General features: G+C 48.6%; 1 protein-coding gene across 3 annotated transcripts in view; it reads right to left on the minus strand.

Moving 5' to 3' along the window:
• Positions 1-17,446, minus strand: part of LOC144146089 (ATP-dependent translocase ABCB1-like) — a 186,519-nt gene that overhangs the window by 15,578 nt on the left and 153,495 nt on the right. For all 3 annotated transcript variants that reach the window (XM_077678026.1, XM_077678028.1, XM_077678027.1), the window contains exons 17-21: positions 16,584-16,727; positions 15,098-15,199; positions 13,027-13,188; positions 5,653-5,856; positions 4,003-4,103 (exon numbers count right to left, since the gene is read on the minus strand). In XM_077678026.1, the coding sequence (XP_077534152.1) occupies positions 4,003-4,103; positions 5,653-5,856; positions 13,027-13,188; positions 15,098-15,199; positions 16,584-16,727 (713 nt within the window). The remainder of the gene's footprint in view (positions 1-4,002; positions 4,104-5,652; positions 5,857-13,026; positions 13,189-15,097; positions 15,200-16,583; positions 16,728-17,446) is intronic.

A 17,446-nucleotide genomic window follows, 5' to 3' on the forward strand; every position in this document is an offset into this window, starting at 1 on the left:
GTTCGTCGGCGTCCCCCGAGAGATGGCGCCACCGATGTGTGTGTGTGCGGGGATAGGCGCGCGGGCGGCGCGAGCGTGCACGCACGGGAGTCGGGAGAGTCTCGTCGGAGACCCGGTCGGGGCGAGATCGGCGGAACGCGGCGGTGGTGGATACATGCATCTCAGGTGGGAGCTTTGTTTGTCGCGCGCCGTGAGGGCCTACCTCCCGTTCGCGGTCACGACCAGGATGGCGTGATTCGTGAACGCCGTCGAGCCTTGTGCTCGCATGCTTTGGGATTCCCCAAATAAACGGCTGTGCTTCGGCACTACTGTCTACTGTGTTCTCGTATCGGCGAACCTCGCTGGGCTGCCGTAGCCATGGGAGCCCGCGTGGTTGACGCGCTGGGAGCTAGCGTGGTGGCTTACGCCAGGACTGGCTAGTCGCCCCGAGGAACCCCTCATATATCCCACATGGCGCCCGAACGTGGGTCTCGTATTCAGACGAATTCGAGGTTGCTAGCTCCCCGAGAAATGCGTTGCTGCAGTCGTAGCCCGCTACCCTTTGTCCGGAAGACTTCGGACGAAACGCCTCGCGCCAGTCGGTTGCAGGCAGACAGTTATGATGCCCGATACAGCCGTGACGGCAAATGTGTAAACCTTCCTACCCGCACCAGGCGGTGAGTCAGTAGGATGCCTCCGAGCACCGCAGTCGCGGCCCGCTTGCGAGACGGGAGGTGCGTAGGCCTTGTTCCAACATGGCGGCGGGTCGCCTTCCTCGTAGCGCCGTCCCCGCGCAGTCGCGCCGGCGGCGCCGGTTGAAGTTTCCCGCAGGCGCGGCGGACACTACCGAGCGAGGGTGCGGTGTGTGGGAGTTCGCAAGCCGCACGATGAGCCCGCCGCTACTGCGCTTCGAGTCCGAGGCGGAGTGTTTGCCGATTTGACGCCTGACAAAGAGCGAGGGGGATCGCTGAAGAATCAGTCTCTTCTCGCTGCGGGGGGAAGCGGGAGCAATGGGACCGTTGTCTCCGCGCTTCCGGAGTGCGTGCGTCTCGATGCCGTGAAGTCTCCGCTCGAGATTGCGTTTAGGCAGTAAGAGCTTCGCGCGGCTCGGTAGCGGGCTCGTTGGTCGCGAGAGATCGCCAGTCTTAGTAAGAGACGGACTCTCAGGCGACCTATACCGGTGATGTGCGCCCGTAAGCCGCTGGTATTGCAGTTGGCGCTGGCTCTACGGTAGCTTGTATTGCTGCGAATGAGTTGCAGGAGCCCGCCTGCTTGATGCTGACGCTGCTTTGCCGACCAATGCACCAGGCCGAAATAGCTCGGACGGGCGTTTCGATGCCGACAACCCGTAATAGTCAGGCGAGCTGCCTCCAGGCGGGGATGGCTGCTGGAGCACAGTTGCCGGACTCGTGATTCCGCGAGCAAGCGAACGTGCAAGGGGGAGTCCCCTCGGGCATCTTTGTTACCCTATTTGGCGAGATCGTCGATAAGGTTTCCGGCCAGTCACAAGAGTCCCGCTGCTCCCCACTTCAAGTTTGGGAATCGTTTGCACCAGTCGGTGAGAGCGAGACCTGCAGCAAACGGATACCCGGATACCACCGGGAGCCACACCAGTCACCACTGCCACGGACAGCGAGGATGGCCTGCTGAACCACCGGCGGGGCCGAGCGCGGCCCGCGGAGCTACCGCCAGTTGCTGCTCCGGCCTGCCGGGCGGCAGCCAACCGTTCGGGAGGACCTGCGGCCGAAGCGGCCACGGAACCCAGGAGGCGGCGGGATCTGGCGCCTACGCGAGCGGCGCGAGCCTTCGGGCAGCCGCAGTGGGCGCGGCCGTTCCTGTTGCCGCCTCGAGCTGGGAGTGGGGGTCACATCATGGCGCGACCCCGGCGTTCGTCGGCTGCGGCTGCAGGCTACCCCCGGGCCTGCCAACCTGCTGTGCTGCCCAAACGCGAGAGACTTGGAACCATTGCAATGTGTTTGCGGGTTTGTGAGGCGAGCATCGCGACGGCGGCATCGTGTGGCGAACTTTGGTGTGGAGTGGCGTTCGGTGGCTGTTTTGCTGACTTGAGACGTCGTGACGAGTGTGGTGCAACGTGGCGTCACTCGAGCTCAAGTGGCGTCCAGTTTTAGGGGGGAGGAGTGTGGGAATCATGGAGAACCGCGACCTGCGATCCCGAGCCAGCGCACGCTTCGGGAGAGACGCTTGTGCGCTGAAACCGGTCTGGCGCTCCGCTGGTTCGTCGGCGTCCCCCGAGAGATGGCGCCACCGATGTGTGTGTGTGCGGGGATAGGCGCGCGGGCGGCGCGAGCGTGCACGCACGGGAGTCGGGAGAGTTTCGTCGGAGACCCGGTCGGGGCGAGATCGGCGGAACGCGGCAGTGGTGGATACATGCATCTCAGGTGGGAGCTTTGTTTGTCGCGCGCCGTGAGGGCCTGCCTCCCGTTCGCGGTCACGACCCGGACGGCGTGATTCGTGAACGCCGTCGAGCCTTGTGCTCGCATGCTTTATGATTCCCCAAATAAACGGCTGTGCTTCGGCACTACTGTCTACTGTGTTCTCGTATCGGCGAACCTCGCTGGGCTGCCGTAGCCATGGGAGCCCGCGTGGTTGACGCGCTGGGAGCTAGCGTGGTGGCTTACGCCAGGACTGGCTAGTCGCCCCGAGGAACCCCTCATATATCCCACAACGTGAAAGAACATTTAAGAGACCTCAACAGAACCGCACACAGAACCTGCCATTAGACCGGTAGCATTATTCTGAGTTATTTTGAAATCCCTTGCAGTCCCTTGTCAATGAGATGACGATAAGTGAAGTATTTCATTTCTGGGGTAAATTGATAAAAAAAAAATGAAACTAAAAATTCCCCCTAAGTTCATGAAGTATGCATGAGGCAAGAAAGATACATCATGCTACAAGAAAAGCAACAAGCACACATTTACAGCACTGATTTCTAGAGCAAATTTCTGGAGGTTTCAATACAATTAGTCCTGCTCTATGCATGTTCCTAACTGCCATGATTAAGGCAAGGGGACAAATCTAAGAAAGGGAACACCACAAAAACATACTGATGTTGCACCCGGCGCCAAGTCTTCTCGCACTCTTTTGTCCCATTTTTTAGCATCAGAAAACAATTCTAAACCCTTTTTAAGTGCGTTTTCTTCTACCCAATGTCACCCTGCTCCTCCGTTGTGAGCAGTGCACCAACTACATCACCTCCCAGCTCTGAGATAGCTTGTGATAAGCAGAGCAAGCACGAATGGGACCAAAAGCTCTTAACAAAACACAAGGGCGACAACGAGAGACGACACCACGAGTGGTCGTGGTGTCTTTTCTCATTTTCGCTTTTGTCTATTCTTAGCACTGGTAGTCCCATGCATGCATCACCAACAGGCCCAAAGCTTGACCCTTTTAATTAAAGAGCAAGTGCATTTCTTTTTTATGTTTAACTTGGTTTCCTACATGTGATGCTTCTGTAAAGAAGTCTGAGGGTCGCTTCGCTGAGCGCGCTTTTTACAGCACCATCTACCATTCCATTCGTTACAGGAGCTTCACATGTAAAGAATGCTGACCCTATTGGTTGCACTGTTTTTTAGGGCCGTGCTGTGATCATACACTACATCCAGTAACTACGCACTGGTGACAACAAAACTAATTGTAAACACTGCTTACAACAGCACATGAAAATGTGCATACAGTCAGGGCGCGGACAGCCAGATTCCTCGGGGCAATTATTAATTCGTCTTACGTTCTTTGAAGGTAAAAGACTACCGTATTTATTTGATTATAAGCCGGTCATGATTGTAAGGTGAGGGTGAGGATTGGAGAGTTAACAAACTCTGCTCCTACACTCTGATAGGCCCGGGTTCAATTCACATGTGAACTCCAGTGCAGTTTTTACTTACTCTTCACAGTGGTAACCATTTTCTGCAGCAGACAACAACAACGGCCGTTTTTTGCACAACGGGGCACCGTAAAACGTCCCTGGGTGGTGGCACACAAGGCCCCTCTCTCAAAAAAACTCACATGAGCGGCAGCAAGAGGTGGCTGACAAAGAGGCCGAAGAAGGTGGGCTCCAGGTTGAGCTCCTGGACAGCCCGGATGTTCTCGATGCTCTCCGTAATCACCTGCAGACAAGCAGAGGGGGGGGAGGAGATCTGTCAGCAACGGAACGCACTTCTTCAAACGTTGAAGTGCCACATAAATAACGCACGTGCACATACAGTGCACAAAAATAATGACTGAGCCACTTTTAAAAAAAAAAGCTCCCTGGACTTTCAAAAACATTGAATACAACACAATTGCTTGGGGCGGGTGATAGCTGGGGTCTTTTCGAAAATTAGATATTTCACCCCAGATGGAGGTGGGTGACAATCTCCACAGGCCGTTTTCTCAGATTTTTTCAGATTCTCAGACCAGCAGCGCTGCGCATGTCCCTCACTGGTACTTGTGTGCGTCTTTATTGCACTGTAAATTTAAAATGTTGAACCAACTAGCCCAGACGTCAACCTCACTACGTTTTCTCAGAACTTGAATGTATATATATGTAGCCCTCTTTTATTTGTCATTGTGGACTGCCCGTAACTGCTCAAGAGCAGCTCCGAATTTTATTTGCCCAAGGAATTTCCATTCCGAGAACAATTCTGGGCTGCCCAGGAACTACCCAGGAACTGCTCACGACTGGCAAATAGAAGTGACCGTGTGTGTGAGTACCTGCGCATGTGTGTATAGAGCCAGGTGTTGTAACCAGCAGCCCTCTTTTCCTCTCCTAACATTACAAAATGCCAACTTCCACAAAATATTGAGGCAAACAACTTCCGCCACATCCTCTCTGGCATTCTTGACTGCTGGCGTTCATGCTGCCGTCGTTCCAGATTATGGCAAGACACATGCATACGAAACCTCAGTTCTAGCAGTCCTAGTGCCACACATCAGCATAAAAAGGTCAGGTGCAATCTTGAGGGGACATAAATGCTTGACCCATGGCCTGGGGAAGCTACAAAGACAGCCCTCGACACTTTTTCGCAACTGAGACACAACACTGGGAGGCAAGCACTGAAACTGGCAACACCGACTTCCTTACGACTTCCAGAGATGGCACTACCACTTTTCTTCCATCGTATCTCCCAAGTGCTTTCTTTTCTGGGGCACAGTTGCCACTGCCACGAAGACAAAACACAACTTTGCTCAACTTGAAAGAACTAGGCTTCGGTAACCAGCTCAAATGTTTGTTTTAACTGAAAAAAAAAAATGCAACAAATATTGCAGCACTTTCAAGTATTGCATTACACAACAATTCAGCAGTCACACAAGAGAGGGAACACTGAATACGCAGTTATCAGTGTGCCAAATGCACATTACTATTCTAGACATCCATTCTAGAAATCTAGACATCAAACAAAAGTAGAGGCCCCACTAGGATTGCCGAGTGATGTCCTTGGCTGTGGATTGGGTCGGTGGTCGCCTATCACACAAACCAGATTCCGTGACGTCATAGACACCCCGACTGAAAAGTTGCCTTGTGCTTCACCTCTTTTCCTTAATTTCTCGATTATTTGTTTGCAGTATGTGATAAAATCCGCACCATTGTCACAGAGACAAAGACACCTTTCTAACGAACCAAACTTGTACTTTGTTTTCACCGCCCCTTAGCATCAAAGAGGAGGGCAAACCCACCTGCACAGCGTGGCTCATGAGGTGGGTGTCCCTGCGCTGGGAGGCCTTCTCCACGCGCAGCTGCAGCCCCCCTGCCAGGGCCAGGATGGGCACGATGGCCACCAGGGCCAGGGCCAGCTTCCAGCCAAAGGCAAAGGCTAGCGTCAGGCTCGTGCCCAGGGTCACCAGCGCTGTGAACATCACGGCCAGCCGGTAGCCCGTCGCCTGCAGTGCATTTCGCGAGATGACGATGACACGAGTGCAGCACAGTGCGACGATCCCAACGTCCAAGGAGAAAGAAGTTGCGTGAGGCGCGTAGCCTGCGCGCCACTCCGATCGGTGCCATCTCATAAACACACCACTTCACCATTACCCATGGTTCGCCTCATCATTGTCCCGCCGCCACATAACAATACTATGTTTCGCACAGGCTGTTTTATCAACACTGACACTGCACGGAACTACGAAGGAGTCTGCCGTACGCAGATGTCACACCTTGTAACTTACGATAGCCCTCTGTCATAATGCTGCATGCCTTTTCTCAACATCAATGGCTTTAACATGCCAGACAACACGTAACGTCCCAGGAACAACCCAAAAAAGTACATACGGTACGTCCCATATCCCAAGTCATGCATACTAAAAACGTGTGGATTCCCTACTGGGATGATACAAAAGGCATCCTAGACGGGCTGTGATCAGGACGTGCACGCCTTATGCATGCCTTCATTTTATTTGGTGCAAGTACAAAGTGAACCTTTTGTGCTTAAATGCTTTATTTCATCCGCAGATTTTTATGTAAAATAATTGATTATGACAGCGAGTAAGCTATCATTGCTAAAACGGTCTCCATTACTGCAACGACATATCATTGATGATTTATCAGAGTTTCCTCTCTACAAAGTGCTTGAAAAGTTAATCAAAAAGAGACTGTTTAACTATTATAAAAAGTTTAATATACTAACTCCCAGTCAATTCGGTTTTCGACCTGACCTTTCAACAGATAAAGCTTTGGCATGTTTTGTCGATAGCATTAAATTATTCATTGACAAAGGAAATTACGCTGGTTCGGTATTCGTTGACTTATCGAAGGCATTCGACAGTACTGATCACGATATCCTCTTCACTAAGCTTCAGTTATACCGAATAGCTGGACCGCCCCTTCAACTGTTGAAAAGCTTCTTGTCAGATAGGCAGCAAATTGTTTGCGTCAATGGCACTTTTTCTTCCTCTGCTTTTAACAGGAAAGGCGTCCTCCAAGGCTCTGTTTTAGGGCCGCTTTTATTCCTTACTTATGTAAATGATTTGCCATAGTGTTTCACGCGCTCGAAATGCATTTTATACGCCGATGATACCACTATCTTTTTAGACAATCCTGATTAATTTCTGATTTGCAAAATGACTTATCTTCCCTTGTAAATTGGTGTGCTAATAACAAACTATCTATTAACTTGTCCAAATCGACCCTTATGGTATTTCACTCCCCGAATAAAAAATTGCAAATAAATCCTTGCCTCCATATAGGTCACAATCCCATTCTACTGCGGAACCAAACACCCTTTTTAGGTGTTATTGCTGACACTCACTTAAAGTTCCAATGCCACATCTCCTCCATTTGCAAAAAGATATCATTTGGCATTTGAGCGTTTCTTAGAGCTAGACTGTACTTCAGTACGAAAACTCTGTTGGATTTATATTATGCATTTATCCATAGCCACTTGAACTACTGCATCACATCGTGGGGTTGATCGTATAAAAATCACCTTTCACCATTAGAAAAACTTCAAAAACAAGCAATGCATATAATAACGTTTTCCCCAAAAAGGTCACCATCTCTTCCTATCTTTACTCAACCTAATATATTACCTTTGCCAAAGATGTATTTGTATAGCGTTGGAGTTCTGTTTTTTGAAGTGCAGCATAGCCTCCTAGATCTTGACATTTTCCCTCGCCACATGTTAACCAACCCTAATTGCACTAGGTTTTCCTCCCGTCAGAACTTGTTATTGCCCAAGGTAAGAACTAATTATGGCAAATTTAGTCTACTTTTTTCTGCTGTTTCTTTTTGGAATGATGTACCACTGGAAATAAAGATAGTTAGCTCGCTTCAGCCATTTAAAAGAAAATTGAAAATGTTCTTAGCTACTCACCAGTAACTCCTAGAAATATTTTTCTTGTGTGACATCTTTCCCTGCTTGTTTTGTTGTCAACTGTTTACAATTTTCCTGTTTTTTCCACAATGTGTTATATTTTTTTTAATATCCCATTCTTACACGATGTTTTATAAGTTTTGTATAACGTATGCAATACATACTGGTCGTATTGTGCTCACAACTTGTTATCTCCGAAACATCTAGCATAGGAGGTCCCGCCTGCGGTTCAGAAACCTTGGGACCTCCTCCTGTAAATTCCCCCTATGTTAATACACTTTTGTGCTTCTCTGAATAAATTTCAATTTCAATTTGAATTTGAACATCATGGGCACAAACATCACCGCAGTTGGACACCAAAGATGATTCATTTTGACACCATGGGCTCAGCAGAGGGAACCAGAAGTCAACAAGGAAAGAAAAATTTTGGCTTCCATGCGCCAAAGCTGCACCTGAACTATGAGGCGTACCACACTGGAGGGCTCTGGATTAATCATGACCACCTAGGGATATGTAATGTGCGGCGAAATATGAGCACTCGGGTGTTTCCGCTTTTCACCACCATCAGAAAAAACATCGAAGAATTGAACTCGTGTCCTTCGACTCAGCAGCACAAGGCCACAGCCGTAAATGTTAAGTTGAAGTGAAATTTCAAACTTGGAGCTTAACACGCCAAGGCTGCACGCGAAATATTGGATGCGTCCACAGTGAAGGGCTGCAGATTCATTTGCGCAGCCCGCCGCTACTTAACGCACAGGTAATGTTGGATGCACAGCTGTTTCTGTTTCTCACCTCTGTCAAAGAAACAGCGGCGCCTACCTTGTTTTGAGTGAATGATCTTAGGAGTAACAGAGAGATGACAAACTGAGAAAGCCCACAGTCGTCGAGTTTGTTACAAGACACAGAAGAGGTAGTTTTAAGACGAAAGTTGCGGACAAGGACACCATAAACTAAGCCTGTTTGTATGCCAATAAATCCCGGGCCATCTCAACTGACGTCATACCTAAGGAGGAGCAAAGCATGCAGTGTATACGTGTATTCTTGGCGCTTGGAGTTTTTGCCCACGGAGATGAAACCGTTGAGGGGTAGAGGTATACAGCTTTGCTGTAAAAGTCTCTTGCCTTTGAAGCACAAAGCGTTCTAGCGCGGGGCATTGGAAAATGATTTTTCTGGTGTGTTCTTTTAGTACGTGTTACATTTAAGGGGGGACGTGGCTTTCAAAATCAACTTTTTTATTTCTTTGTTGATTTTGATTAAAATTGGCACAGCAACTGGAAATGCTTCTGTGATAACACCATAAAAATTTCAAGGTAATATTTGGATAACTTTTTATTTATTAAATTTTCTTTGTTTTGCTTGTATCGAGCTTGAGCGACTTATAAAACATGATAGAAAACTTGTTCGGAGTGCTTTGCATTCCCAAATGAATGGACGAGGTCGTGACAGTTTTATAATTTTTTTTTACAACACAATGTTTTTTAGTTCTCGTTTTTTTAGAGGTTAATGTGCAACAGGCATGTCAACTGTGAACGACTATTTGAATAAAAAAATCACAAAAAACAAATCTGGAAAACCAAGAGTGTCACGACCTGAACTGTTCATCAAGGAATGTGATGCAAGAAATGGAATCAAAATAGACCCAGCAGTCAGAAAAAAATCCCTGGAACAAGCGACACAGGTGGCAAAAAAAAAACTGTTTTGAGAAAACGGCTTTCGAAGTTACAACATAGGTTTCACTTATCAAAAGTCGTCACGGTTGTAGCCTTTTGTGTCCTTTTGAACATGGGGCTTCTGGAAGGCCTTGCCTTGAAATTGGAGAGCCTTTTACAGCCTCTCTCTTTCCACAAAACATCATTTTCAGCTCGTCTGTTAAGAGTACATAGCCCAGTTAGCAGACCAAACGGAGGGGGAGATGGCTTTCACTAGGCTTTCAATGCAAAGTAGGTTAGCTGGTTGGCTGTATCGCCCTGGACAACTTCCCTTTGCAGTGTTGTCCCCATGGCAACAAGTGAAGCATTTCTTTACCTAAATTTGAAAATTTCTGGCTTCTTTTATGTTTTATTACTTTGCCTGGCGCAGCAACTCAGTACTCATACGTGCAGGTGTTCATTGCCAAAAGTTTGCATACCACAAGGGTGCAAATGAGCTACTTTGAAGCTTGGTATAATATTGTGCATAACTCCAACTTTGATGGAAGGGTTTTTTTTTTCACTACTTTTGACGGCATCCAACATTTCTCGCAGCACAGTCAGTATGCCCTAAGCCATAAATTATACATGCCTTGCACCGACGTCACAACGGGGAATGCTGGGATGCATAATGTCCATATTGGACCACCGCCAACTCTGCGGATACCCTACACGGCACTGTCTCCGTGCGGCTGTGGAAGCGGCAGCGACTGGACGGCGTTCCCACAATGGTGTTGTGCGCTGTTGTCGGCTGCTCGAACCGTAGCAAGTCGAATTCGAGGGAGAAATCGGCGAACAGCAGCCTATTTCGTCTACCGAAAGTTGTATCAAGTCAGTGTGAGCGGACGAAAGACCTGAGTGTGAGACGGCGAAGCCTGTGGCTATCACGCATAAAACGTGCCGATCTCGAACAGCCATCACATTCGAGTCTGCGGTGCCCACTTTGTGACAGGTAAGCCAGCAACATCTACAGCAAATCCAAGCGCCGCGTACAAATGTAGAAAATGTGCATTTTGTGCTTGTAGGCAGGCCAGCCATGATTTGGGACAAGGCACACCCTGACTGGGCGCCGTCGCTTGCGCTTGGCTACGGCACCAAAGCTCGTTGTACCGATTGTTACGAACGATCGAAAAAGCGGCGTACAGGGAAAAAGACCGCTGAGACCGCGCGACGCAGCCACGGCGGCGTCCACGCAGCCACGGCGGCGTCCACGCAGCCGACGGACCCCAGCCACGGCGACGACGTTGCAACCGTTCCAGATAGTGACGAAGTTGACGAGAACGAAAATGAGACAGGTCACAAAACTGGAGGAGTAAACAAGATAGTTCACGATGTCTCCGTGCGTCACTTCGGGAAACTCGGCAACATCGGTCACGGTGTCCAGTCCCGGCCGCAGCGTGAAGGGATCCACGCTGTCGCACATCCGCATCTTTTCCTCGTAGCGCGCGCGGGCTAATCCGATCAGCTGCGCACGATACGCCGCGTCGAGAGCCTCGACTCTCGAAGCTGGCGGCATCTTGCTCAGAAAGCGGTAAGCCTGTAGTGGGTCAGGTGCATCAGCCGAGAAACGTACACACACTACGCATAGAGAGCGGCGCGCGGTGCTCCAACATGGGCGCAGTAACTACGAGCGGGCGGAAGTGACGTCACGTGCAAGCCATGTATATGCATTGGAGTCAATAATTTCCCTAAAAAAATCACTGTTAAATGCTGCGACAGTAAGGTAAATTTTTAACGCAGAGAACATATTTTTATTCCTATATTCCTAACTCAAACCTGTTTGCATGATTATTAGAAGTGCATGGGAAACGTCGTGCAAGAAAAACGATATGGCTCGCACGCATCGCAGCACACGCTTACCGCGACATACCGTACTTTGATTATCCCTGATATGGCTTGTCAGGTCGCTTTTAAGATTAAATCTAATGTCGCAGGCATTAATTACAACTACAGGCGTTCAATAGTAACCGGTTGCACAGACGTGATGCTGCAATGAGCGTCGGCTATGCCGTGCGCGCCACAGCGTTTGACGCATCAACCGTTTCTTTCCCAAGGCTAGCGAGCCCACAATCAAAACACAGCAATAACTAAGCGTGTAACATCGCAAATCCGACTAAAAGTTCACTTCACGAACCGCTATCGCAAGCGCGCACACCGCGTCACCCACCGGGGTCTGGCGACGGTAGAGTCACGCGCCCCACGAAGCGTTCGATGACCTCCGCCTTTCGAGCCACACAACTTCCCGTAACCTGACTCGTGATCTCAGGCATTCCTATCGCGATAACGTCCGTGTTGAATACCACCGACTGAATAGAAACTTGGCCGAGCGAAGCACTGAAAATGAACTCAAACCACACGCTACGCAGTTCTGGAGGCCGCCATCTTGCATTGCGCCGCGGCAACCAATCAGGAGGGCCGTCTTAGCGCGGCCCGACCGGAGGACGAATAGCGCTTCAGCATCTATTTCTAGCTTCGTTTGTGCGTCGTTTCTTTTCTGCCGTTCGTGCGTTTCTGAATGAACGAAGATAAAAGAGATGAGCGGAACCGGAAAGACGAACGCTTGGCCGATCTGACGATATCAAAATGGCCGCGCCCGGTGGCACCGTTGCGGAGATACAGTGCTCCGAAAATTGCCATTTTTTCGCCCTTTTGCACTGATAGTTTGTCACCGCGCCTGGCAAAACTATTTTTTTATGCCACTTTGCGATGCTTTTCAGCAGAAAAACTTCGCAGATGTACAGAATAGGAAACATAGAAGCCGAATATGTGGCTGTCAAAAAAACAATGTTTTGGTCATTTTTCTGAAGTTGAAAGCCGCGTCCCCCCTTAAGCGCAATACATTGAAAAACGAGTGTCCCAGTGTTTTAGTACCATGACTACATTATCTACAATGACATAAGATGCCGACAGCCCAAGCCCCTAAGGGGCTTCGCCCCCAAAGGCACCAACCAATCTCTACTACTTGTTGCTCTATTTCCAGCTGTGATATCAGCCTTTTTGTAAACTTAGGGCTCCTTTTTTTCTGTGTTTCATGTTTGCATAACTTTTACCTCTTTTAAACTCTGTCTCTGAATTGTTTGTAAGTCACGAACTGTACCATTATACAGTTATAAGTTGCAATAGACAGTAACTGTCTGCACTCTTATATTCTACAACCAAAATTGGTGAAAAGGTGAAAAACGCATTCAATACACAACATAAACAGAACGCCACATTATCAGTGCCTAAATGAAACACCACAACCACCTTTTTTTATAGCTGTGACAGCTTTATTTCAACAGCGGTCGTGATTTAAACACTTAAATTGAAAATAATATTTCCTGCACAATACGAGCACATTGCTCGGCACACTACACTAATGGCCACTGCTCATAGTGAAACCTAATGATGGGCAAAATGTTGTACACATTATACAGGCGGCTTCTTTTGACGATTTAGAAAGTCCCAGAACAGCATTTTTGGCTATACACGGAAGCGGGGTAGGTTTTATCGTGTTAAAGTAGGCAACTCCAATCACCCTTTCTTGGCACAAGACAGGAGAGGCTGCGCAAACTTACCGTTTTGACGACGGGTACATCGGTGGCAAGTCGAGAGGCCAGTTTGGCTGAGGAGTGGGAGTCCTCATCGAACCAGCCTATGTGCTGCCGCAAGATGTTTGCCAGCACGGCCACTCGAAGACGGAACGTCAGGTTCTCGCCGGCGATGCCTACGCCCAGGGTCTGTAACAGCGCAGATACAGTGACATGTTTCGCTCGGTCTTGCGAACAGAGACTGCACTGTACTGCAATTCTTAAAAAAAAAAAAAAAAAAAATGCACGACACAGTAGATGTCTCTATAGGTTGTATTCACTGGTGAGGCACGCATGCAGGCAATCATGTGAGTGCGCCGTCACTGGTTACGTCGGGCTTCGCGGAATGGCGGTGCCTGCCCGTGCCAAGCACATGATGTGTGTTGGACGTTCCAAACTCTACCCCACCGGAGGCAAAGTAGTGCCTCTACTCCAATGTGAGGGCGATTAATAACATCTCTGTTGACACCACCACTGAGAATCGGATTAAAAGGAGCAGACGACACACGCCAGTGTTTTCTTTCTTTTTTTTTTTTTTTTTTTTTTTCCTGCGGCATGCGAGTGCAGTGGCACAAGCCGCACCATGTCCGTGGCTGTTTTCAGTGTTGCTAAACGAAGAAATTGACAGCTAAACTTTTCAGTGAATACCATCTACAAGTTTACAAAATGTCCCTTCCCCCCCCAAGACCCTACTTTTAACCCTTTCAGGGTCACAAACGTACGTGTACGTCCTCTGCAATCACCTTCAAAATAGTCAATAACGTACATGTACGTTATTGCTTGTATGTTTAAAAAGCGCGCCCTTTTTGCCAACTTCTCTTGCTTGGCACGTGCTGCCACACTGCGGAAATACATCAAAATATTTTCTTGCACCGATGGCTCTTCTTTTTATTTTTTTTTTATGTTTACTTCAGCGGCGCGCCGGCTATCACTTGCGCATCCGGTAACGAGGGGGCGCGCTGGGTATCGCCCACCTAAGGCCCCTTACGCCCTCCGGGCGCGTCTCGCTTCTTGCGCCTGCCACAGACCAAGGGCGCCTGCGAAACTGATGAGGCTCTTTTCTCCTTTTTTTTGTATTTTTTATGAGCGGTGCGCCATCTATCGCTCGCACATCCAGCTGCACGGGGCGCAGCGGCTGGTTTCGGTATCGTGCTCCGGGCACTTCCCTCTTATTTCACCCGCGAAACTGATGTCATCTGATTTTGATTCACTCAAAAGATGCCCGCTTGTTACTCTCTCGTTTTTATTTAGAATTTGTCTTGTGTTACTCATGAATAAACCACATATATGTAACACCACACACGATTTTTTAGCCACTTTATGGTCACCCTAAAAAAAATTACGATAATATTTTTCTAGAAATAGATTCATCCAAAGAATTTAAATCAGCATAAAAAAAATCGGCCCTGGGGGGTCGCATTTGACAAAAAAATTTGACCCTCAAAGGGTTAAGAAATGAACTTGAAGAGCGTGGTCGCCTTCTTTCACATAGTCAGAAAACAAAAGATTCAAATAAATAAGTTGTGTGATGCCAACAAAAAATTACCTTAGCAGTTTGGTAATAAGATACTTATATGAACCACTTTCTCCATACACTGGCCCAAGGCCTACAACTGTTTGCGCAGAAACAGGGAATGCTTCTAAAGCCGTTCAGAGCTTCATAGGCAGCGTCAGACACTCACAGCACTGGCCATTTGAAAGCAGCCCAATTCCTAAGTGACTGCAGCGAAAAAGATACAGTACCCACAGCTACAAGTGTGCAGGGACTTTCCGTGCTCTTCCGCAACACCAGAGCATTCTGGTGGGAAATAATAGAAAACAAACTCTCAAATCAACCACCACTACCACTACCTTTTCAAAAAGCTACCTGGGCGAGAAAATTTGGTTGTTTGTTAACGTCATCTTAAACACCAACTACAAAATCCTGAGAAGTGCCCAACTTTCGAAAGAGAACTTGCCCCAAAATTTGGCCCAATTATTCACAAACATCTTGAACGTGAAGTGGGTAGACATCGCAGTACTGAGAGTCCCTAAGCGATTGTCAAGAGGAGGCACTCACCCTGAAGAAGTGGCCCAGGCCACTAGCTGCTGCTAACACCAGAAACATCATGGACCAGAAGAAAGCCGCCTCCTGCATCTCCTGCCCTACGAGGGTGAACGTCTGCAAGGGATGGTTGAAAAAAACGAGGCCACGGGGTTTCACTCTCTCAGACACAAAAATCCACAGTAAGAACATTGTCCTCATTTCCAGTAGAGTGATATATACAGTAGAGCACTGCACGGGCCTGATTTTAAGGGCCAGGCCCGGCCCGAGCTCTCTTTAGGAAACCCGAGTTCGAACCGAACCTGTAACACCTTAGCTCGGGCCCAGGCCAGGCCCGGGCTAAGGGGGCCCGTTCATATTTATAAGCCTAGGGAGGGCCCACATATGTGTCAACGAGCCCGGGCTTAGACGCTGAAAGAAATCTGTTTTTATATTTGGTCGAGTGCCCTTCATAGTGGGCGATCACACGGAGCATCTGAAACGCAAAAATTGAGGGTTAAGCAGTGCATATTAACCAGATTAACCAGTATTTCTAATGCCAGTCTTTGTAAGGGTTAACCAGTCTTTGCAATGCTTCTTTGGCCTGTCCTTAAATGGCTTGCTGATGGCCATGTCGACCAGTCATAACTGGTTCATCATACCGACGGGTATCACTGCAATGACCGTACCGCCCTTTGAAAGTACCGACTTAACGGCATCTGTCAAGTGGCTGCGGTAGGAGATGAGAAGCAGGAGTGACTCGTTCAACAGTGGAGCCCCAGCACGGCACTACGAAACAGTCTTAACCGAATCTTCGATGAGGGCACCACTCACCCCCCATTCTTGTGGGCTCGTACAACAGCGTTCTTGGGGAAAACTTCCCCGGCTGGAAGAGTCTTCCTCCAAAAAATAATGTATCGGCCGTGGAACACAACATCCCGATGGTGTACTGCTTTTCGTAGCCTGCAGTTCTGACTTTCACTTCTTTCGCGCCCCTGTCATTCACGGTGTAGGCCACAGGCATGTCAAAATACACTGGGGTTTGATCGGCGCTTCCCATCTAGCCAAGTCTGCCCTCCTTTTCTAGCCGCTTCTCGGTGACAAAGCCCAGGAATGTTACTAGCTTCTCCTCAAAGTCAGGGGGTAGCTTTTGGCGCACAGATGTCTGCCGTTGCAGGCCGAACCCAAACCACTTCATAAAACAAGCGACCCAGCCCCTGCTGGCATTGAACGAGTTCGCGCGACGCCTTGAATGTTTGCGATCTCCCTCGCCTTCACCTGTATCATCTCCATCGTCACAGGCATTCCACCCTCTTTTTGCTGCCGAATAAAGTGTCGTGGAGTGTCTGGCGGTGACAGGAAAGCCAAATCCTCGAATCTATAAGCCGACCCCCGAATTTTGTAAGCGACTTTTCTAAAAAAAAGTGTCGGCCTAGATTCAAGTAAATACGGTATAATTAACCTTTCAAACCCACGTCCCCCCCCAAGGGTGCTGTCAAGGAACTGGCTGATGCTCACTCACGTGAAATATCTCGCTGTAGAAGATGGCGAATATGGGGAGGGAGGCGCCCACCACCAGGGACGACAGCGAGACGAGGAAGAACCAGCCACAGTCCGGACGGGCCTTGCGCAGGATCTTGCGGGCCGACGGCAGCTCAACGTCCTCCTGTGCAAACATGCCAGCCACCGTGTCAGCAGAGTAAGGGACAGAACACACGTGACCAAGAACAGAAGTCTAAGAACAACAGCACAGAAGTGTGAACGGCACAAAGCTCAGCATCAGATGATGGCATTGCTCACTGAAACCACCGGTTTTTCCACAGTGGTTGATTCATTGGTTGATTTATTCATTGATTGTGTGATTGACAAAAATAACTCATCAGTTTCATGAGGTCTTAGCCAATTCTTCTCTGTGGGCACATGCGTGTCTGATATGCCAGTGTGTATACTGGGGTGCAACCAACTAGGTTGTACATCACTTGATAACTCGATACATAAAAACATCATGCCCCATGATTACGGCACTCTCAAGCCTTAGAGGTGAAACGATAAAGCAATCACATGCAAGTAAGCGGGTGGCCAGCACACAGGTGTGTGAAAAACTACAAACATAACCATAAGAAAGCACAGGGGAAAAGGATAAGAGAACAGAAAAAAATTGAAGGATGATCTGTTAAAAGCCTATTATATTGGCGTGATGACAGGTATGCCCCTTAATTTTATTGGAAGTTAATTGAAGTAAAAAAAATTTGGCCAGAATTAACTCCTCCTTTTCATCTGTCTGAAAGTTCACAAAAGCACTGCTATACAAGTCCACATTGGCCAGACCTCAACTTTCACCCAGCGTTTTAACTGAAGGAATTCACGAAAAATTCATTCTGTCAT

Source organism: Haemaphysalis longicornis, unplaced genomic scaffold, assembly GCF_048455015.1.
Source record: "Haemaphysalis longicornis isolate Haplotype H1 unplaced genomic scaffold, Haemaphysalis longicornis Haplotype H1 scaffold_7, whole genome shotgun sequence".
Taxonomy (NCBI): domain Eukaryota; kingdom Metazoa; phylum Arthropoda; class Arachnida; order Ixodida; family Ixodidae; genus Haemaphysalis; species Haemaphysalis longicornis.